This window comes from Vipera berus (genome assembly GCF_964194415.1).
Source record: "Vipera berus genome assembly, chromosome: 5".
NCBI classification, from domain to species: Eukaryota; Metazoa; Chordata; class Lepidosauria; order Squamata; family Viperidae; genus Vipera; species Vipera berus.
Window position 1 is genome coordinate 26101224 of NC_138207.1, and position 25354 is coordinate 26126577.

The following is a 25354-nucleotide window of genomic DNA, read 5'->3' on the forward strand; positions in this document are numbered from 1 at the left end:
TAAATTATACTTGTCTTAACCAGACTTACACGTAGGCCATTGTGCAAAAATATCAGAGCTTAGGACATCCTTATTAACCCTATTAATCATGCAGAAGTTCAACTAAACTCAATGGGTCTATTTTGTAATAAGTCCAAGATATGTCTAAATCAATTAAAGTCAAGGATGTAAGCTACTGTTTGTCCTGAAACAAAATCTAAAATTGGATGCCCCAATCTAAGCATCTTCTTCATGAAGGAAGAGAAAATGCTACTAATGGATACTATATTACATTAATCTTACTTACCACTCAACAAACTGTTCCTTGGCAAGTATCATATTTGCAACATAGTCCTAATCCTCCCTCTGAAATCCTTTCTCTTGATATCACTACCACAGTACAGTCATTTGATACCATACTGTATGTATTCTTAATTTTTATTTTATTTTATTTTCTAAGTATGAATGAGCAGATGTCATAGGCTAAAGTAGTTCTGTATTCACCAACAAGAAACCGCAGAGGCAAAACGATGTGGAAAGACAGCGATAAAGATAATGGAGGCCTGATACTAACATGAAGACATGAAGGGTGGATAAAAGAAAAAGAAAGTGGAAGCAGGAACAAAAGGGAAAGAGCTTCTGTGATTAGGTGGGTACAGATTGGTGCCTCTACAAAAAAAAATAGTAAAATGATATTGTATTGCCAGTTATTCTGGAAACTGTATTGCTAATTACTCTCTCTTGCCAAATGACGTAATTGGAGTTGGATCGTCTGGTGTTGTCTAAAGCAAGGTGGCCCAATATTACTACAATTGTACAACTATGTAGTAAAGACAATACATAGCATAAGTGATACTCTTAATACTAATGCAGGTCTTTAGATAAAATTTTACCCAATTTTGGGCCATATTTTACTCTATATGAGTTGCTTTTATATTAATCAATGAAATGTACTGGATGATAGATACCTGAGTTGCATCATACAAAAGTGTTATTCTCCCTCTTATTATTTATCTATAATGTACAATTTCTGACTACAGTTGCAACTTTCGCAAGGCTATTTTTTTCCATAACTGAGACAATGGCTGTCACATCCTGGAACACTAATGAAGAAGAGTAAAACAATGCTCACCACTGGTTGTAACTGGGCACCAGGCATCATGGCATTGGCTAGTTGCATTTGTTGGGCCAGCATGGCCATGTTCTTCTGCTGAATCAGGTTATTGCGGCCATTGATCTCCAACTGTGTTTTTAAGTGTGGTGGTGGGTGAAGATATTTGCAATTCTCCCTTGAACATCGGCCCTGAAATACAGGAAAGCAGAAGATAAACTATTAGTTTTGCTTTGCTTGTTATATGAACCATTTTGCTATTATTATAATATTAATAAAATTGAAAGGGACCTTGGAGGTCATCTAGTCCAACCCCCTACTCAGGCAGGAAACCCTATAATAGCCATTAGATGCACATAAGCTACACATATTACCTCCTTGTGTACATTTTATTTTTTCAGCCCTGTTTTAAGCATAGCTATACACAATGAAAACACAAACAATACAGATCTTTACAGGAAGTTGAACAACACTAAAAAAACCATTGTGATACTGATGAAAAACCATACAACCAGTTATTATCAGTTACTCTTACAGTCTGTATAATAGTAGTAATGATAGCAATTTTAAATTGTGGGTGCTTATCACCAAATGCAATACAGTTAAACGAATAAATAGCCACCTAAATGTGAGAATAAAATATTTATAGTTAACGTTTTAAAGAAATGCTAATTGTAATGTTTTTTAAAGTTCAATAACTTCAGTAAAAAAAACAAAAGATTTAAAACTAGATCATTCTCTGTAGATGGCAAAACAAAAAAACATCACCTTTTCTTCAAATATTGACAAAAGACAGCTTTGGGATGAGTACAAATATTAACAATTGGCATTCTATGCTGGCTGAAATACTTAAGAAGCATAACCGAGAATTCCATGAAAATCATCTGGATTAAATTAAGTGCAAAGTAGCTCAGCCATCTCGACACTGACATCAAACTCCATGTTAAGTCCTGCCAGTTCTCTGGGTACAAGCAAATGAAGCTCAGGACCCCATTTAACATGTGAACGCTAAATGACATAAATGAGGCACATATCCTGAAAATAGCAAGCAGTCAACAAAATTATTGCTTTCAATTATCATAAGTAAATGGGCAATAATGGCGCAGGATCCAGTCTGAGTTGGTCACTGGGACCAGAGGCTTATTCATTCAAGCTTTCAGGCTTGTGCTGGAGCCCCATCATCAGGGAACTTCTCTTTCCATGATGATGGGCTCCAGCATGAGCCCTAAAGCTTGGAAGAATAAACCTCTGGTCCCAGTGACCGACTCAGATTGGATCCTGCTACATTATCCAGAGACACATACATGTGCCTTCATTCGAGGACAATAATGGCATCTATTTCCCCAGAGACATACTTAAAATGATGGTATTAAAGAAACCCAAATGTCTTCTTGGTTGAATAAATAGCATAATCTAAATAATTCTAATTCTTTTCCTAGAGCAAATAATTTTAAAAAATAATGGTGGCCAAGTAAATTGTTCATTTCTCCCCATGTCGCTCTGCTCTTGCCAGACAAATATATTCGACTAGCCAGTTAGCATTTGCACAACAGATCTCTGATCATGGGATTTTATATAATTCTTCTGATTTTGTGGGAGATACATAATTCTAGTAGAACTTGTCAATATGATTTTCAAAACACTAAAATGCTATACATACTGTATGTTTGAAACAAATCAAAATAGGAAAGATATGCAATAACATCATTAAAAACAGAGAACATCCACTATATAATAAAATGAATCTGACACTCAAGTAGATTATTGTTCACAGTATATATAGTCTATAACAGGGGTGTCAAACTCAATTTCATTGAGGGCCGCATCAGCATTGTGGTTGCCATCAGGGGGGCGGGTGGGTGTGGCCAGGGTGGGCGTGGCCTACTGGGTGGGCGTGGCTAGAATGTGTATGCCTACTGGGTGGGCGTGGCCAGCTCTACATCGTTCGCATCAAGGGTGCCTATGGGAGCCTGGGCAGGAGTGGGACAGATCTGAGGGTCTCTGGGCCAGGGCCAAGGCAGTGGGGGCCGTTCCCTCCCTGTTTCCAGGATGGCTTCGCGGGCCGCATGAAACCACTTTGCGGGCCGGATCTGGCCCCCGGGCCTTGTGTTTGACATGTCTGGTCTATAACATAGGAATATTATAGGTAGAAGGTATATTAGATGTTGATAGATAGATAGATAGATAGATAGATAGATAGATAGATAGATAGATAGATAGATAGATAGATAGATGGATGGATGGATGGATGGATGGATGGATGGATGGATGGATGGACACAGACAGACAGACAGAAAGACAGAGCATGCCATATATAAAATTTCATATACGCTGAATAGTGGAAAAACAATGCCTTTACTGCACGGTGTAAATAAAGATTTATAATAGCATTTGTCAACCTCGTGAAAGTTGAGAAAGTTTAGAGTGGTTCCTGAAATTTCTGAGTAACACAGACAATAGTACCAAGTTTAGTATTGTTGCTTTGCCACAAGTATGAATGACCTGTGCTCTTAATCTTCATGTAGTTTTCCTTGTATCTATTTTACTCCCCAAACAGTTCTGATTACACTATTACTTTACACCTGTGTCATGGCTAAAACTCAGCAGCTGATTTCTGCTTCTTTGGAGGGAAGGTGGTAGGTCACTAATAAAGAAAATGTTGGCCTCATTCATGAGTGTGATTAGGCCCTAACCACTTTTCAACCTCTGATCATGCACTGTAGCTCTTACTCCATGTTATCTAAAGATGATATTAAATTATTCACAAACTAATAATCTATTTCTGCATCATAATATGCAGCAAAAATGTCGTAAGGCACATTACAGAATCAAAATTCTAAAAGCTTATAGGTAGCTTCCAAATAAAATGTGTAAGGTCTAAATTCGGGGTTCTTTTTTTTTGTTTTCTTTAATCTGAGGACCACAGAGTAGTTTCCAGAGGAACAAAGATAAAATTCTTGGCAATGGGCTAAGTTTTTTCCTCCTTAATAAGGAACAAGTATAAGTATAAGAAAGGTTGGATGCTGACATTCAGAAGTCCCACCTCACTTGATCAGGAGTTCCAGGAGTTTATTTTTTAACGAAAAAGTTCTGCAGTTTAAGAATCTTTAGATTAGCTCACATCCTATCACATCAGTATTGAGAGCTAGGTATTAATAAAACTATTGTGCAACCCTGTAAATATATATGTTTGCAATATGACCTAAGAGACTAAACAGAACTTCCCTGCCAAGTTACCTTAGGTATATAAATAAATCCAGTCACTTGAACACAGACACACATTTATACAAAATGTGTAAATTTAATACCTTGAGGTTATCACGTCTTGTTTCTTGAAAACAATTATTCAGAATTGTGATCTTTTACCATTCTTTAAAAAAAATCCCTCTCATCTTTTTTCCCAATGAGAATTGTTAATCTATTTAAATTCAGAAATATATCTTCCTTAAAATACATTTTCTTTGGCATAAAATCCATACATTTCCAAGATGAGCCTGGAAACTAAGCCCTATAATTAAATGGTCACTACAGATGACTGAGGGGAGATGCAATAGTAGGTTTTCAGTATCTATAAGACTGGAAGAACTTATTCTCTATTGCTCCAAAGAATATAACTAACAGGTTTAAAGGTATAAAGAAGTAGGGTTAAGATAGATAGCAGTTGAACCTCCCTGACTGAATAAGATATCATTCAGTAGAACAAGCTGCCATATGAAGTGATCAGTTTTCTACAATTGGAGCTCTTCAGATAGAAGCTGGGTGGTTATCTATCAAATATGCTGTAGTGGATTCTGCACTGAGTAGGGGAGCTGAATGACCTCTAAAATATCTTCCAACTCTATGAGTCTAATGTACTAATAAATATTTTAAGTTCTATAAGTTTAGCTGCATAATGCTCTGAAGCCAGTTCTTTTGAAACTATCCAAAGCTAAGCATTTTTAACAACAATAACAAACTTATCTGGAAAATAATCCACTGAATTTAGAGTTTTGCCAAGAACAGATGTGTATGGAGTTGAACTCTTATTTTCCACTGCTTTCAGTACTGTAATCTCTGAAATGTTACATGAACATTGATTTTTTTTCTAACTAAAGTCAGATGTTTAACTTTGCTATGCATTAAAAAAGTGATCTTCACAGCATAATGTAGAGGTAATATTTATTACTTTGGGGACTATCGTAGATAAGTATTAAATTTGCCTTGGTGTTCTCAGAACAACTGTACATTTAACAGTTCAGCAGCAGTACAAAATAAGTCAAAAAGTAAGAGGGGAAAAATTGGCAGCAAGATTTTATGACCTGTATTAGGTCAGATAATATGGACAAATCCAGAAAGATAACAAATAACATTTATAGATTGTTACAGAAGCTTGTTCCTTTTCTTATAAACTATAGCTACAAATCATCTCAATTTTAAGGTTTCAGTGCAAAAGGCCTAAAAGCAACGTCACAGATATCCACATTTCGCTTTAGACTTTAACAATGATTTCTCTAAATATATAGAGATAGTCTTTGAGTTATAACAGCAATTTGGACTGAAATTTCTGTCACTAAATTTTGGGGTCATAAAGTCTGATTGTATCACTTAGTAACGGTAATGCTGGGAATAGTCCCAGTTATTAACTGATTCCCAAGGTCGTTAGGTGAGACCACTTCCTGCCAGCTTCCTACAAACAAATTGTGGAGAAACTGGCAGAAAGTTGCAAGTATGCAGGCTGGCAGGCAGGTAACCGGCTGCTGCTGGGTGTGGGGGAAGACTCAAGGGAGTATGAGGATGCAAGAGAAGGCTACAAGGGGTGTGTGCACTAGAGGCATAGAAAAGCTTGGGGAGGGTGTGAGGGATGTGAGGAAGGCACAGCAGGGCTCAGAAAGGTTGCATGTGTGACTGGTGCAATGCAAGTACAAAGAAACTGGGGGAGTATGCATGGTTGGGAGAGAATTACCCCAGTATCTTGCAAATTTCCTTAACTTCCCCAGTGATTTACTGGGGAAGCTGGCTAGGAAGGTTACAAGTGGCAACTATGTGATTGCTGGGCACTGAAATTGCTCATTATGTGCAAGCCCACAGATTGCAATCACATTATTGTAGGGGGTGCTGGGATGGCTGGAATTCTGAGAACTGGTCACAACAACCATTCATTCAGTGTCAGTGTAACTATGGTTGCTGAATGAAGGCCTATATGTCAAGGACTACTTGTAGCCTCTAAACGGCTATATATTCACTCTGAACAAGTGGAAGAGTTAATAGAAAAATAGTAGAGCTTCTGGGCTGTTGAGCTGATATGGAAGCAATTTTCATCTTGTATCAAGTCATATGGATATAGAGATACATAGTTGTGAAGATTGACATATCTGCAATGTACAATAAAAGTACTAGTTAACTGAAAATGTATTTCCCTCATCATTCAATTTATTCTGAAAGTTCCTTATAGTTCCAAAATTCAAGTATTCAGATAACTATTTAAGAACACAGAGTACAATCATTTTTCAATGAAGTAAATGCTATATAAAATCAACTTGAATAGCTATAGTAAATTCATTTGCATTATTGTTTTAAGGCTGGGCAATGGTGGATCTTCTTTAGATAAATTAGAAGGCAAGAAGATGCAGAAAAGGTGGAAGAGATTCCTTTTCCTGGTCTACAAACATGCAACTATATACCTACATTCTGTTTTTTATATTTACCATTTTTTAATGACTATGCATAAATTTATGATCACAAGAATGTTGATAAAAGAGCATGTCCCACTGGTTAACAATAGAAGAAATATTAGCAAGTGAGATTTCTCTATTGGATAGTGACTATTAATTATAGCATGGCTTCCCAATTATAGGATTTCATATTCATATGATATTGTCATTTTTATTCTAAACATTTCCACAAGAAAGGTTGATCAAATCCCTTCATAAATATGAATGTATCAGAGATATTTGGAAACAAATTCTAAAGCAAAATGTGTGTTTTCATTTGAATAGCTAATTTGTATTTTTGCTGTCTCTAGGAAATATGTTAAGTTCTCATTAGAAAATGAAAAGGAAGCCTGTATGGTCCAAAATATGCACTTCTGAACAGATAAAACAAAGATTACATCTACTGTATTCAGGAACTTCTGCAGAAGGACATCATTCTTAAACTTCTTCTAACTCTCAAAGTTAAATGAGCCATTGATTTGACATCACCGTAAAAAGAAAAGTTATTGTACCTCCTATTAAACAGGCCAAATTTATAATTACACATTTTGCTAAACTAGGTTCCTCCATGAAGGTTTAGATAATGAGCCTTTTCATTCACAGAAAATGTTTGTGATCCAATAAATGTTTCCACAAACAGAAATGGAAGAAATATGCCAATCCTGAAAGCAAACTGTACAGTGGTTGGAATAGGTGAAAATAACTTTTCCTGTTCCATGAATGGAAATCTGCTTGAAAAACTCTGGATTTAATCAATTGACTCTCTTCTGGCTTTGCTCAAAATTCATCACATTTAATCCAGGACAGCACTTTTAATTCCAACTTGATTTAAAATCTGGAAACAACAGTGGCAGTGAAACTTCTCAAGTCCCAGTGCATATATCTCGAGGCTAGTCCCTATGTTAATCTTCAAAGGCAATTTAGAATACAAATTGCAAGATTCCAGTAGCATAAAAATGTTGGGTCTCAGCAGAAAAAAACTGGGGAAGCTGAATGGGAGGAATGGCAGATGGTAGAGTGTATGAAGTATAGCCTTTTACATAAGAACTGCATGGCATCCTTAAGATAACCTCCCTTTCCCATATACTTACATTGTGATTTTATATTGCATTAATTGAAATGATATACAGGACAGCAACCTAGAATCTGGACAACAAAACACATTAAAAGAAGCAAACAATTTGTTAAGAAAAAAAAGGCTGCTTTTGTCTAATGGATAAAATGCTATTTTTATCCTGCAGAGAAGCTATCATATTGCAGGTGCATTAGCAAGTTAGTATTTCTGTTTGAGTTGCATATACTGCAGAGAAAGTCAGTGGCCCTAATATCTCAACTGTCATGTAAGTAGATTTCCCTGACTACTGCAGAAAATTAACATAGCATAGCCAGAGCTGGTAAAATCACAACATATTTGTTCCTGACTTTGATAGATGTAAATTTTAACACCTTGGCCTTTAAATAGTAGAAAACATTTTTTAAAGATCATAAACAGAAGACTATTAAAACAGAAAAAAGCAGAAGCAAGATCTCCATAAGTAGCAATATTCACTGCTGTTACATGCTTTAGATTAGAACTAAAACAATGCTATTTGTGGAAATCCTGTACTCCAGGCTAGGTGCATATACTTAGTACCCAAGGGGTTCAACAGCAAGCAAAACAATTGTAAAGTAACTGCAACTTCACCCCACATCCTCTGTAACAATGTCCTTCAACCTGGTATTCTCTAGATGTTTTAGAATAACTCTGCAAATTTCAATAAGCAAGTTAGTGCAAGACTGGATTCCTGAACTTTCTGCCCCAATACATCTGGAAATCATCAGCTGGGTAATCCAATTTTCTGATTATCCATGTAATAATTAAAGCTTATTTGTTGATATACTGGAGGAAAATGCAGGGAGAGAAATAATGTTCTCACTATTGTCTTTCTGTGATACATAAAGGAAGCAAGATTTCTCTTCTGTATTATGTGAGTGGGCTCCTTGATGGTAATTATCATTACCCATTTTATTACACCACTTTATAACACTCAAAGTGCTTGACTCTTTCAGCAATGGTATCCAGAGAGCATAGTGCTTGATCCTGCAATTAGCTTCCATGCATAGGCTTTTCATAAATATATATTAAGGAGACACAGAAAACAAGGGAATGCTGTAAGCTGCGTTAATGCCAGTCATCACAATCCTTTGCCTCTTAATCAAAAGGAATGACAAAATGAGAAGGGGGTGTCCAGATGGCTATCACATTATATTTTGTTCTAGTTCTCCTATCAACAACATTCAAATTGAAAGCCCACACTACGCAAAACATCCAACAGTGCACTATGTAATTAGGACAGCATTATGTCTGCAATATTTCAATTTACTTCAAGACCTGACAAAGCTGGGTAAGAAAACAACCAAAGTTTTTTTCAATCTCTTCACCACCCCCTCGGCTAAATGCATATGCAGTATTCATTTGCAGTTCAAATATAACCCAACCCCCCAACTCAATTTCCCATCTTTTTTATATATCCTGGTACATATGGTGTAGATCCAAAAGGATTTGCAAGCTCTTTTGACTGAGGCCCCATGAAAACTCTCCTTTACAGCTTTAACCTGTCATAGTTTGGCCTTGCATAATTCTAAATCTAACCTCTCCATACCTGCAGTTCTTTACCCTGGAACTGACTGGCTGATGGTAGACTCCTAGACGTGACTTGGCTAGAATACATGTTTTATTGCAGACAAGAAGGAAGCCTTTTACAAAGTCTTTATAAAGGAATCTGCTCCAGATTTTAAACCCAAGACTTTCTTCTCTGGAACTACTGACATTACAGTCCTGTTGAGGCCTGGGAACTGCTAGATCTCATCTTAGCATCTTCATTCCTAACCCCATCTGCAGCCTGCTTCAATCAGTTTTCCAGTCCTGGGCCTGGGATTACTAATAAAAAGGTAAAGGTAAAGGTTCCCCCGCACATGCGTGCTAGTTGTTTCCAACTCTAGGGGCCGGTGCTCATCTCCATTTCAAAGCCGAAGAGCCAGCGCTTGACCGAGGACGTCTCTGTGGTCATGTGGCCAGCATGACTAGATGCCAAAGGCGCACGGAACACTGTTACCTTCCCACCGTAGTGGTCCCTGTTTTTCTACTTGCATTTTTACATGCTTTCGAACTGCTAGGTTGGCAGAAGCTGGGACGAGTAACAGGCGCTCACTCTGCTACGCGGCACTTGGGATTCGACCCGCCAAACTGCCGACCTTCTGATCGACAAGCTCAGCATCCTTACAACTTAATATTGTTACAATATTCCCTCCTTTTCCAATTGTTTTAAAGCATTAGGGTGAATGCTGGAGTCTTTCATGTATGTAGTTACCGCCTCCTTTATTCAGCACTGTATGTGTTCCAGGAAAATGCCAGCTAGGAGATTGTCCAAAGATTGTCCAAAGAACTGGTTGTTAAATTCTTCCTTTGAAGAAAAGCCAAAGGCCCAACAGGTTGAGAATGAACATACAATCTCCAATAGCAGACTTAAGCTGCTAACTTCTTATTTTTGCTGCCTTTGCCCCGATACCTGCTTTATCTACAACCAGGCTTCCTTTGCATAGATTGTTGCAATAAGGAATAAGGCAAATTCAGTTTGGCTCTACTAAAGATCCAGGACTAGAATCCAGTAAGCTGCCGAGCTGGGAGATGAGGAGGTATCTGACCATTCAGATTTGAATTAGGGGGCACAGAAACAGAACAAGGACTCAGATTGGCTAAGGAAGTTGAGAGGATTTTTTTTAAAAAGAAAAAAGCATTGTACAGAGGTTGACTTCCCTCAGCTGGAGGTATAGCCACTAAATTTTTACTCCGCAAAGCCAGAATTCTAGTAGAACTCTAAATTTGATTATTTCACAATGAAACAGCTGTTGTACTTGTATTTATATAAAAAAGGCCCTTTCCTGCATTGGTTTTTGAAACATTATCAAAGCTGTCATTGGTGATACTTAAGTCATTCAGCTACAAAGTGTAAGGAAAAGAATGGGAAGCACAGACGTGGACAGGAGTGTTGTCATGACAAAATCCTCCTTTCATCTGTCATGCTTCTAAATTTCTATCTTCCTATTTTTATCACTTTGCAACTTCTCATATCTTCAATTACATCCTCTTGTAACTTGTAGGTTTCACCAGCACGCTCTCTGTAGCTATCTACAGAGAACTCCTTCAATTTAGCTTTACATCCATTTCAACCTGCTCCCACTGTGCTTCAATGCTGTAATTATCCAATTAATGCTGATGACAAGCAAGAAAAAATAGCTAACTATATCATGACCTGTTTCCACATTTCCCAAGGGTTTTCAATTAGGCAACACTGAAAATAGAACACTGATAGTGGGTGTGGTACAACGGTTTAAATTAGAAATGAGCACACCCAGGTTTCAATCCAATTTACTAGATGACTTTAGACTAGGGATGTCAAACTGCTGGCCGGTGGGCCGGGTACTTCATGCGGAAGCCGCACCCACCCCAGCTCCAGCAAGGGAAAAAAAGTCGCAATACATTGCGACACGTCACGTGGTGCGGCGAGTTTGACACCCCTGCTTTAGACTCACACAGTTCAGCCTAACACATGACTATGTTGTGGGAAAACTAGGAGCAAGATTTACACTGAACACAACTTTGAACAGTGTAAATAGCGTTCTCCTATTTTTCCCACCACAATCCCATGAGGTAGGGTTAGCTGAGGGTCTACAGTCATCTAGTGAGTTAAGGATATGAATCTAATCATCATTATCTTTTCCTTGATTCTTGATGTAATAATTATATCTTCAGGATATCATTATTAAAACATCACAGGTTTTTCTTGTGCTTGTACACTGGATACTAAAATTTGAGATGTTGCAAAACTCCACATCCTCTAAATAATGGATAGACATTACAATCCAACATCTGGAAGCCACAGCTTTCCCAGCCCTGCAAATATAAGCAAAAACATTCATATTTTGGGATAAAGTTCTATTAGGTTTTATAAACAGTAAAAAAAACCTATCTAGAAGTATGTGCGAAAATTATGCATGTTTTCTTTCTCAATAACTTCTCAAAATAGTTAATTTTCAAAACTCAAAACTAAGATTTGAATATGTGTGTCCTAGGACAGATGCTTAACTACAGCTACAAACTTTAGGTATTTACATAAAGAATGTTAGAGATCAGAGTTATTTGGTGTCATGTTATAAACACAAAGGAGCACAGTGAATATAACATTATTGTAAGCTTTGTATAAAGTTGTGCTCTGTGCAATGATATAAAAATAGCTAAAATAAACAGTCCCAGCAAGCAGGCATGGCATAAACTGCAAAAACTTCCAAACACAGTGGCACTCATTCTTTTCCAAAAGGAACAACCTGGCTCTTCCAAAGTGAAGCATTTCCTGAATGAATGCTCAGATTTAATTCAGGTAAGTGTTTCTACAAAAATACTGTTGAATTGGCTGAAGAAAGACCTTAACATTAAAGCTGCAATGATCAACTTTTTTCTGTTTTTATTTTTCATACCCCTTTTACACTAAGTGGCTTACAATATATAAGGTAAAGATAAAGGTTCCCCCGCACATGCATGCTAGTCGTTTCCAACTCTAGGGGCCGGTGCTCATCTCCTTTTCAAAGCCGAAGAGCCAGCGCTTGTCTGAGGATGTCTCCGTGGTCATGTGGCCGGCATGACTAGACGCCAAAGGCGCACGGAACGCTTCCCACCGTAGTGGTCCCTATTTTTCTACTTGCATTTTTACGTGCTTTCGAACTGCTAGTTTGGCAGAAGCTGGGACGAGTAACAGGCACTCACTCTGTTATGCGGCACTCGGGATTCGACCCACCAAACTACCGACCTTCTGATCGACAAGCTCAGCATCCTAACCCACTGAGCCACCGCGTACTATACTGTATGATAAACTCTTTATATGAAAAGACTGAAGGATTTTTAATGCTGCTTTTTTAGGTCTGCCAGATGGAATCATGTTTTCTACAAATCAATCATGTAATCAGCCAGCTCTCTGTCATGACTTTTTGTTGGTTCCTCATATATCTATGCTTATATATCCAAACAGAGTAGACTGCATTTGCTTTGCTAGTAAAGCAGGAGAAGATACGTGCTAGTTTAGATTCTGATAGGAAACAATTCTCATCGGAGAAAAATAGGTGGCAGATCTGTAACGGCAAGGGGGTAAATCTTAGAAATAGCCAGATGGGTTCCCGGAAGAAACGTAGAAATGGAAGTGATGGCTGTGTGGGCTAACATCGTTTTTCACAGCTGTACACTGGTTGCTGATGATGGATTGCTGGTTTCCTTGTACAGAAGATATGGATAAAATGGATTAGGCACTGTCTACACTGCTGAAGACCTGTTACTGTGTGAATGGCCCAAAGTCCACAAACTATTCAAGGGCATGATCTGAGAAAGAGCGCTGAAGATGCATAAAACCAATATGGATCCTAATTTATTTACTGCAGAGAACATTTGGTGGGGCTAATGCTGACAGAAGAAAGAAGATTAAACATTTTATTTGTATAAGGATCACCAGCTAATCAAGGCCAGTTGTCAATTCATTTGACTGAACCATATATGGCTGTAACACCTGTAAGGCCTTTCTTAACTCTAGAAGTAGAAAGAATGGGTAAGGGTAAATTTTGAATAGTGCACATATATGTTAAACCTGAATATATATACATCCTTAGAATTGACTAAAGCTGGACTTGGAGATCAGAAAAGAAGTTCTCACTTGTAATTCTGAAACACTGTCTTAACTGAAGAATGGAAGGGGGAACCTATCTACTGTGCACTAGAATGCAGAGCAATTAGGAACTGTGCAAAACATATTTGGACATTAAACTACTATGTATTTTAACAGTTTTGAATTTAACAAAAAAAACCCCTTGAATGTGTATAAACCCTTTAATGTACTCAGTGCCTAGATATATTTTATCATAATGTCTCCATGGGTTTTCGGAACACTTTTCAGAACTGTCAACCCAAATATGCTAATCATTAATGGTGAAATATAAATTCATAGATATCAACAACGACTTAAATGTAATGAGGGGAACTTGCCCCTCCAAAAGTAACATTGTGCACATAAACAAATATTCCTACTGTATTAGCGCAGATGCTTACTTTAGTGATTTTTCTGGAAACTCAAACTATAGTCTAGGTCAAGGGTAGGCAACCTCGGCTCTTTTATGACTCATGGACTTCAACTCCCAGAATTCCTGAGCCAGCCATGCTCGCTCAGGAATTCTGGGAATTGAAGTCCATGAGTCATAAAAGAGCTGAGGTTACCTACCCCTGGTCTAGGTTTAGGGTTAGAATAGAGATTCCAAGGGGAAGCATCTTTTCTTCTTAAGACCATATGCAATTATTCCACACAAACATCTTCATCAGTGATTAGCTCATTGATTCTATACTCTCAGTTATTATTGCAATCAGATTTACTATACTTAGAATATGCCAAGGTCACACTGCTTTATGTTTATTTTAAAAAAAGACCTGTATTCTGTTCTGAAAATGAGATCAAGCTGAAACTAATATCACAGAGACTTATTTCTTCTGTGTATTTTTTTCCAACAGTTCTTAAATCAATTTGATGGAAGAGAAATGTTTTCAATATTTATTTCAAAGAAGAAAAAGCATTTAGTGAAATTCAGTGCTCTTAAGTTAAATGCCAAGGAAAGGCAGAATCCCTCCCAGTGGGCTTTTTTCAGACTGTGGAAACTAGGAAGGGTTCAGAGTGATGGAAAGAATAGATGCAGCTCCTACGTCAGCTCAAAATATCACCAGGAGAAATTGGAAGGTACCCTGACAACAAAGCATAAAGGACAGTGAAACATTTTTCTCAGTGAAACATTTGAAAATCTACAAGCCCAATTTTTGGATAGTACAACAAATATTTTCCAAAGGTTTTGCATACTATGAAAGATATAAACTATTAACTTTTATAGTGACCCCGACAACACAAAGCATTCAAAGCAGGATTGAAGCACTGTCTCCTTCTTTGAGCTGATATTATCTTAATGACACATTGAAGCAATTCCCAAGAGGCTGCGTTTAAATAATCCATACAAAGAAGACCAATTTAATTAGACACACCAAACATGGTGAAAAAGTGTAGGAAAAGGCACTTCAAAAGCAAATGGCTTTCAAATTCATTTCTATTCACCAAAATGTGATGTTTTTGTTACATCCTTTTGTATATACGTATTAGGCAAAAGCTTATTGAAGCTATCAAATTTTTAGAGACAAAGAAAGAAAAGGACTACAAATACAGAAAATTATGATACAATCATCATTCTCTCAATATTGGAAAGTTGTTCCAAATTTATAAAATGAAGCCTGTTAAATAGGAATATTTAACAAAATCTTATTTTGTGTTTTAAGTTTGCAAGTTTGTTATTTTATATAGGAATAAAGATGGTATCTCTACCTTTTGGTTTTAAAAACCTTCACCTATATAAGGAGTGACAAACTGCTGGCCCGTGGGCTGGATGCATCATGCCGAAACCACGCCCACCCCATTGTTGGCAATGGAAAAAAAGTCATGATACGTTGCAACACGTCACATGACATTGCGAGTTTAACACCTCTGACCTATATTATCTATGTATTACAGATAATACAAGCACAGAGCAATTTTTCTATTATGTACAGCTGAGCAACAAATTAGATAAAATGCATTTTTACTGGCATGCTGAAATTACAGAGTTTCAGCTGAAATCAATGAATCTACATGAGTCCAAGGTGCAGTTCATTGATTTCATCCATTTCTGAGGGCTCAGGTCTGGTAAAGTCAACATTGTTTTTGAACTTTTGATTCAAAAAGGGCATTTCAAAATTACAGATATTCTCCTGGTAAATTTACTAGGAGCTCAGGCTTAATATCCTGCTGGCATGTAAACTAAATCAGGGGTCCTCAACCTTGGCAACTTTAAGACTTGTTGACTTATGGACTTCAACTCCCAGACAAATTCTGGGAATTGAAGTCCACAAGTCTTAAAGTTGTCAAGGTTGAGGACCCCTGAATTAAACCCTATTTTTTTCTAAATATGCAATTTGGCAAGAGTTGTAAGAATGATGGCACACTGGTTTCAATTCCTGCAATGAGAATACTTAAGGATGCTCTCAAAGGTGGGAAATTCATCATGTGTCTGGTAATTCCAAACCTGAATTAAATACACAAAACATTCTAGTGATTCCTCCAAGGAATACTTGGTAATGTCAGGCACAAATAACCAGGAGCATTTACTGAGTTCAAAATACAGAAGAGTTTATTATTACTGTCTCTAATACAAGAATCTAGTGAATTAATGGTCAAAGCTAAATTAGCACTAGATAAAGGGCAATGAAATTCATATGGGGCTGGACTTAGCACTTTTGTGCCAATGCAATGACTCCAAACTGATGACACATTCAACCGTGCCTTCCAGCTCAGCCTCTTCTGTCCTACATCTCTATATTTATATCTTTTTATTATAAGGCTCAAAATGAGATTATTATGTTTACGATAATTGTGCTAGTAATGTTTTTAATTATTATATGCTATTATGCATATTTCAATTCATGAATTTCAAACTTGCACAACTGGATGAGTCAAAATAAAGTTCTATTTTATGTACTTGTTTATTTATTTATTTATATTAGTTATAGGCTGCCTTTGAGAGGCAGTAAACAATTCCAAAATGCAATAAATTAAAGCAGTAAATAGTAATAATAAACTATTATGGCTGTTCAACAAAACTGAAAAGCAAAGTTTGAAGCTGCCCATACACCTAGTGGGGGGCAGAACACACAGACATCTTCATCTTCCATATTAATAGGGCTTGCAGAGAAAATATTCCAATTTCATTTGTTATACATTTCTGCTTCTAAAGTAAGATATATACACACATAATATACCAAGATGCACACTGATAATGAACTAGTAGATCTCTTTAGTTAAATACTAGATAGTTTCAACTTACTTGTATACAAAACTAGACAGCAGTGTCTCAAATCAACTGAAAACAAAATTGGAAAAGAAGATATCTAGCTACTAGGATATGTATCTGGTTTTGATTCAAAGAAAATCAGTCTACATAGATAGGTGTGTGTGTGTCCCTCTCTCTCTCTGTGTATGCACACACAAATCCTATGTATGTAAATTGATTTTCTTGAGCAGCATGGGGGCCTAGTGGTAAAGACATTCTCCTCCCACTTGGAAAGTTGAGAGTTCAATTCTAGATAGCAACAGATGTTTTTCTCTCTCAAGGTGCAAAGAAAAAAAATATCTGCTGCAAACCCCATATGGCGGCAGGAAGTGTATCCATTCAGTAAACGCTCAGCTCCATTCAGTTACCCTGACTATCCCAAATCAAGGGATTACAGGTTTGTAAAAAGGGAGCTCCTTTCTATAGATAGATAGGGAAATATATACCGTAGTTTGTTTTGAGAAAAAAAAACCTTCATGAAGGCCCCCATTTCCTGGTTATGCTCACATCAACAGATTACAAAATGTATTGGCTGAGATTTGTATTTAATTTCTTTTTTTATCGGGTTTTAATTCTTTTGTTTTTGTGACTGTATGACACCCATTGTCACTGTTTTGAGATAGGCAGATATATTAAATACACATACATACATATTTCCTTTCAGGAAGAACACTCCCTACTTTATTGAGAAGCTTGGGAAGATGAAGTGCCTACGAACAGTGCAAGGGAAAGAGTGTCAGTGACTAGACACAAGGTCAAACCCAAGCCCAGTCCTACAATGTGGTAGTTAACAACAAAACAACACACTCTCTCTCTCTTTCTCCCTCTCTCTCCCCCTCTCCCTCTCCCCCCTCCCTCAGTTTAGACTAATTGGGTTTCAGAATTTAGGAAGCAAGTGAAAACCTTCCCCTTCCACAAGTCCTTCTGGGGAAGTGAGTTTCATGGAAGACAGCAGCCAATTTTTAAAAATGTGTTTTTCATATTTTGTTCTCCATGTCCAGTTCTAAGCCCCTAGGATTGTTCAAGTAGGCAGCATACCAATAACTGTAATAAATAAATATGGAATTTTTATGTTCTGCAGGAAGCAAAATAGAATAAGCATTGCATCTTTATGAAATATAGACGGAGAGGAAGAGAGATTAATTCACCACCAAACTGAATTAAGTGGGAGTGTTTTTATTAATTTTTATGTTTTTGATTTACCATAGCTAAGCACAAGACTGTCTTGCAGTAAAATAAAGGATAACATCTGTATCACTCTTAATCAATAGCTTAGGAAATTGGTAGGCAAGATGCTTTCTCAGAGGCAGATCCAGTCTGAAATATAAATCACCATTTTCTTTAATTTGGTTAGTTTGCTATTTTTTATTTATGCAGGATTGTAACGTGAACTTAACACTGTTGATAAAAGATGACTAAAGTCTCCTTTAAACCAGAGCTTTTCAACCAGTGGTACAGGTGCCACCTGTGATACATTGGCACCTGGCAGGTGGTATGCGACCATCCTGGAAAAGTGGTAGCGGGGAGGGAAATGAGCTGAACCGGTGGCAGCACCGCACTAGCTTGAGCGAGAGATGGCTGGAGCTGCAGGGCTGTCAGGGCTGAGCAGAAGTGCCAGGATCAGTGCCGCTTTCGAGCTGATCAGCGCTTCTTTGGGACTGTCAGGTGAAGCTCGGCACGGATCCTGGTGCTTCTGCTGAGCCCTGAAGAAGCACCAATCATCTGGAAAGCAGCACTGATCCTGGTGCTTCTGCTGAGCCCAGAAGAAGCGCCGATCAGCTGGAATGCTGAAGCATCTCCAAGGTGTTGTGATTTACATTCAGATGCTTGGCAACTGATTCATATTTATGACAGTCACAGTGTCCCAGGGTCATGTGAAGTGACCAAAACCTGCTGCAACCACCCAGTAGATGGGGGGAATAAAAACCAAACAACCCCACCCCCCACCCCCACTACCAATCCTCAACAGAAATGCTCATAACAATGGAAATCTCGGACAGGAGAAAGAGCGCCGCCGGGTGGGCAGGGAGGTGTCTTGCTTGGCTGTGGCTTGGGAGGCACTTTTTTCAGTGCCACTGTAACTTCGAACAGTCTTTTTTTTTGGTCAAGTTTTTCACACCTTGCTAGCCGACTTGGTACTCAGATATTGCCATATCCTAAAAGTGGTACGATGGGTGAAAAGGTTGAAAAGCCCTGCTTTAAACCAAGTTCTGCTCATGGCAATGTCATTGATCCATCTAATCATTTTTCTTGGTAACTGCCTTATTACACAATGGTTTTCAACCTCTTAGTATCACGTACGGACCTAGAATTCTCAGGTAACTTCATATCCAAGTATTAACTAGGCCTGTTTAGTTTTTTATTGCATGATCCCCAGCTTGTTTTTCTGATCTTGCCCAGTCTGCTAAAATCATTATAACACTTAGCATTAACAAAACTATCAGGAAAATTGAAACATTTTAATTATATAAAATACAGAATATTATCTGCAGACCTCACAGAATGGAAAAAGAAAATTTCTTGGAAGGTCTTCAGAAAAAGCCACTAGAACTAGTGCATTCATCTAATATTTCTGTTTGATCTCTGGCTTCAACCAAAGAGGAGCCCTTTGCAGCAATGCTTTACTGTTTAGTTTGTTAAACTTATCTTTTTCCTAACATACTACAAAGCTATTCATCAACACTTCCCTTAGACAATTTTAATGCTTTGCTCTGCTTTGTGTGAAGCTGTATGAAGGGTTATGCTGATAGAGAAAACTATGGAAAATCCTTTCCAGGGTTATTAATTTGTATTTGTGCATGTAATTCAGACCCTTAAAATCTCATTGCCAACTCATTGCTTAACAATCAGTGGAATGCCTTGCCTCCAGTTCCAACACTGGAAGTTTTTAAGAAGAGATTCATTTGTCTGAAATGTTATAGGGTTTCCTGCTTGATTAGGATGTTTGACTACAAGACCTCCAAGGTCCCTTCCAATTCTGTTATTATTATTAACTAACCAACAGCTAATGCCCTCCCCAAAAGGAAGTCTGTGACTCTGGACTACAAAGTTCAGGAGACAATAGCACAAACAAAATGATTTGGGGAACAGGCAATAATCAAAGAATGTTCTTAGCAGTACAAGATGCCTTTTGGAATTATAATTTGAATATTTATATACATTTGTAAATTTAAAAATACTGAATGTAGAAGGTGATAAGTCATTCCTGGTCATTTCTAGCATGCTGGCACTTTTGTAATTAAGGTTCCTGACCATTTATGATCATGTGCATCAATACAAAGGAAAAGTAAATACTGCATGTAGAATTCTTGGCCATAATATAGAACTGAGAATATTATTTTTCTGTCTAGTCAACGGCCTGAATTTTCTGGTGATCTAACATCAATGTACAGTACATCCATGTTTCCACCTCACCCTTCCCCTCCTTTGCAATTTTCAAATTCAACAAAAGTTGATTATATCCTAACATAACGAGCTGGTCACACACACATCTGTGAAAAACAGCTATCAAGTATAATGTAGAATCACCTCTCACATTCTTCTATTTTTCTCTATAGTAACTTGAAGACCAAAAATGTGCTTTGCACACTTTTTATAATATGCATTCCATATGCATTCTGGCTTTGATTCCCAGCAGTGTTTTTCAACCTTAGAAACTTTAAGATAGATAGTCTTCAACTCCCAGAATACCCCAGTAAGCATTTATCTTACAATTGCCAAAGTTGAGAAACACTGCTCTAGACAACGGCTGTGCCATTGCAGTCTCACTATTTCTGAAAGGCACCCTAAAGAAACTCAGGTAATGTTGCAACAATGGTGAACATAGTCATGCTAGAAGCTCCCATTCAACATAAGCACAGCCATGCTTATAGTTATTTTTTCCTCCCCAAAATTGGATTATCTGCTTATAAACTACTCTCCAGTGATTCAGAGGATACTGGCATAATGTTTGGGGTCATTCATTGTGGCTTGAAGGCTTTTAATCCATACTTGCAAAAATACAGAGAAGTGATGGCCTCTGGACACAAATCACTGATCATGAAGATCAGACGTCCCATTAAATTCCAGGTAGGAATAATTCTATAAATTTCAATTATAAATGTACTTTCCATTTAGCCAATGGCAGTCTCATCTATGGAAAATAATGAAATGTTTCTAACTATCTCAAAACATAATGACAATCACTATGCTTGTAGCTTTAGAAGAAGAAAAAATATTTGCTGTTCAGGACAGTTTATTCTGTTGTTTTCCATTGCATTCTACAAACCTTTCCGCCACTCAATGATTTTTCCAACACCTTGACAAACTTCTTCCCAATATTTGCTAGCCAGGTATCTGTTCAAAGATCTTTCATCTTTTCAATGTTTTCTCCACCCCTAAGCTTCTGCCAAATCTTTTTTATCCTACCATATCTTATGGCCACTAGTGAAAATTACAGTTTGCTGTTCATTTGTTCTATCCAATGTTTGACCAAGCATAAATAATGCTATTGTATTTATCTCCTATGTAAGACAGCATTCTAACTGTACTCAAATAGTAATTGTGTGGGAGTGAAAACTTGTAATTTAATTTGTTCAAATCCATTTCCGCTGAAGAGAATTTGGAAAAGGAAACAATGCTTGAGTGTCACTTGCTAAATTCTATACAGAAACCTTGGAGAAAAGAAAAATGTTTTTCAGAGAAAAAAAAAGGCTTGATGGATCACAGACTAAATGCTGCAATTGCTTTTGTAAAATAAAAGATTTTCAGCTTGGTTTAGCATAAAACTGTGATATGCTTCTCTTTTTTTCCCCACAGCCGCCTGCAACGAATCGGAAATATGAAATATTGAAAACTTTCTCCTCACTGTGTCACTTCATTTTCCCTGCTTATTTTCTGTTTCTTGAAGCACAGACCTGTTCTTCTATTTTGTGGAAAACATCCTAACATCCTTATAGTTTGCAAAGTTAAGAAGGATCATTAGTCCATAGAATCCTAACTTTCTGCTCATATAATTTTAAAAAATCCAGCCTCTCATTCTTATTATTTGTTAATATTTCCAACCAGAAAATGAAACTTATTTTATTTATATTCTATCCCATCTTTACTTTTTACATATAAATAACTTGGCAAACATACATAATACTCCTTCCTCCTCCTATTTTAATACATTAATATTAAAATACAAAATTAATATATATATTTTCTTTATATTCAAGATTCCCTCTGGATGGATCACCAGTGCACTCAGATGTCCCAGTCATCTAGAAGTTTTTGTATAAGCAATTGGCTGTAAAAGGGTTTTTCCTTATTTACAAACAGTTCATGAACATCTATTGGTGGGATCAGAGAGCATGCTGAAAACAAGAGGTACAGGCTGAAAGTAAATCCCATTTGTTGGATGCCCCTTGACACGGGAGGGTTATCTCTGTAAGCTGAGGACAGTGCTGCATGCAACAGATAACTCTTCTTTAGTCATGAAATTGTATGCCACAATCAGTCTGTTAAAGCATCTCAGGAGTGTTTGCTTTTGGGAACAGAAACTAACATCCAAAATTATCTCAAATATCTATTCATGTGGGGAAAAAATCAATATACATATACTACTGAATCCCAGATTCTTCTGGGAAAGAGTTTCATGAACACAATATCCAGTTAAAGAACAACTGTAATTCACATTTTAAAAATACTCTTAAAATAATTTTTAAAGTTGGTATGAGTTTATAATGGCTTGCTTCTTATCCTTCTGTTTGTGTAGCCTCCTCCTGTTGTTATTTTTTTGTTGTTGGTTTATTTTGGCCTTTACTCACTCACATGACCATCAAGTTCCTGCAGAAATCTAGGCTTCTGAGGAAAACCTTTTGAATGACCTGCTGTAGTTCAGCAAAAAAAGGCTAAAAATTTCTACTCCCAATTTAGATGACTTCGTCTTTTTTCAATCTCATGATGGTTCTTGTTCTCCCCAAAAAGTTAGATGAGATGCTCCAGCTATCCAAAAGGTTACTTACTTCAACCATAAGCCATAGCATTCAGCAACATATATACCATGTGTGGCTTATACATATATATATATATATATATATATATATATATATATATATATATATATATATATATATATATATATATATACTATAGAGATGATAAATAGGAGCACTGAGTATTTATATATCTGGGGGGAAAATTCTTTCTAAGTAACTAATTCATTTATTTTTAAAGTTACTGAAATAGGCATCTTGTTTAGACATAATATAAGACTGTTTCCTTTTCTAATATTTAGACTGCATTCAATATGCAACGATATGGAAGAAAGGCACATATCTTATTGGAAATATTAATATACTAAAATGTGAAAGTTCAGCGAACCTAAAAATATTATCACAAAATTCTAAAATCAATAAGTAATAAATAAAGACTATGCACTCTTAGACTATTAAGAATATTAGGAAGAGATGTTTTAATGAACAAAAGAAAAGTATGCTACTCTTTGCTGTCCATCAAAACAGCCCATCTGTTTCAGGTTTCTACACAAGTCTAATGGTAACTCCTTAAAGCAGTCATATCTTTTTTTCAGTTTCATATTATTAATGAAGAGAAGAGCGGTTCTATATCCATGCAAGGCAGAAAGCCATTCTTCCTTGTAATTTCTGAAGCAAGCATAGCCCTAGTATTAGCGTTCTCATCACCCTAGTATCTCCCATTTCTGCTGTTCTACATAAAGGTCTGTGTTCTCCAAATAAAAGTGTTCCCCAAAATGCTGCATTTAAAAGAAGAAATTATCACTCAAAATATAAAGAATTTTAACACAACAGAAGGAGATAAGAAACTAGCCATTCAGGTGGTTATGATTCAAGGGGAAATGTCCTTGTATCTTGCTGTCAAGAAAAAAAGATTTTAAGCAGTATTATTTTTACAACAGATTGCAGCTAGCCTTGGTTGATCTCAGAAAACTAAACAGGGTCAGACTTCATTAATACTTTGATGGGAAACCATCAGAAAATAATAGGGCTATATCCTAGACTGAGAAGTAAAAGCCAATTAATAAGCAAGCAAAGAAAAGCAGGCAATACCAAGAAAACTCTACAGATGTGTTTAGGTAGACCCCGAGAATCTTGCATGATTTGAATAAATCTTATTACTAATCTTTCTCAAAATAAGAAAGGCTAACTAACATGTCAGAATGGAGATTGGCATTCTTTTATCAAGTTTATTAAGTCTACCATCTAATTTCATAAACTTAAAAATCTGAGTAGCACCATATTTCCTAAGAGAAGGGAACACTTTCATACAGTCTAATAGACTGGCTAAAAAAAGGAATTTCATTTAATTGTGACTGCTGTGATTCTATAGTGTCAATATGTATATGAATAAGAATAGATAAGGTACAAGAGAATCTGCATTTTATTTTATATAAACTTCCATATGAATTTTACCCACCTTCGTGCCCATTTATCCCTGGATCTACATATCATTTCAAGAAAGCTTTTTCCATTGTGTCTTTTGGAGCCTCAAATATTTACTCAAAATTCTATAGTCAGTTCCACTGTTTGCCAGTAAACCATTGGAAAATCAAGAGGGTTTTTTCCCCAAAGCATCCCAAATTTGAACTAATGCTTACTTTATTTTGTTTTTATTTTTTGGGGGGGTGGGGGGATAGGGCTGTTATCATTTAGAGCCCCTAAGAATTGGTAATAAGACTGGCTGCTATATAAGTATTTTAAATTAAGTAAATAAATAATTTGAATGAATACTAAATTATTTGTAAAACATCTTGATTATATAACACATAAATAGAAGGGGGAAAGGAAGAGCTAGTGGAAGAGATGGAGAAATATTAATAAACACAATTTATTGTAAAAGAAATAGTTATGATTAGGAATGGTATACTTCAATTGTTTTTCATCAAGTAGTAGGCATTCTATATGAATGGCTGATATTAGTTCTTCACTTTCTTATGAAATTATGTATATGTAGAAATTATGCATATCCTAGCAGTGCATTTCTGCAATCAATAAAGAAAAATACAAGGTCAAACAAAGGATTTTTATACAAAACAGAAATACAGATTTGGCTATACTGAGCTCTTAGTTCACTAAATCAGTTAAACAAATAAAGAAATAGTAACTAGCTAAGTAGTTATAGAAATGGGATAGCCATAAAAGAATTTGTAGTGCAGTATTCTTTTTTTCTAATGTACAAAATAATCCTTTGAACCATACTGGATTACAAAAGGAACAGATGCTTGGCAACATCCCAAATTATAAAAATTCAATACAAAATAGGTGCAACAATTTATGACTTTTCTGTCTTGTTAACCATTAAAACTGTCCATCAAATCATTATCCCCTCTGACTTGCAATTGTCTATTACTTATTACTGACATATCTTGTATGCATACTTATCTTGTTTAGTTCTTATATTTAAATTGCCCGGTGAGTAACAGATCAATTCCCTTTCCTGACAGATGAACCCTACACATTTTCTGCCTTTTTCCTCAGCTTCCCAGACTGGCTAGCTGGCTAGCTGGCCCAGCTAATATGGAAGCTGCCAACAAGGATATGTCAGCTCCTGAGAAATAATATATAATCAACAGGTATAAATGTCCTTGGGTGACGTTGCAGTA

General features: G+C 36.6%; 1 protein-coding gene across 11 annotated transcripts in view; it reads right to left on the minus strand.

The window, feature by feature from the left end:
* MBNL1 (muscleblind like splicing regulator 1) overlaps nt 1-25354 on the minus strand; it is a 188733-nt gene that overhangs the window by 51768 nt on the left and 111611 nt on the right. For all 11 annotated transcript variants that reach the window (XM_081328794.1, XM_081328796.1, XM_081328793.1 and 8 more), the window contains one exon: nt 1112-1282. In XM_081328794.1, the coding sequence (XP_081184920.1) occupies nt 1112-1180 (69 nt within the window). In that variant the 5' untranslated portion in view covers nt 1181-1282. The remainder of the gene's footprint in view (nt 1-1111; nt 1283-25354) is intronic.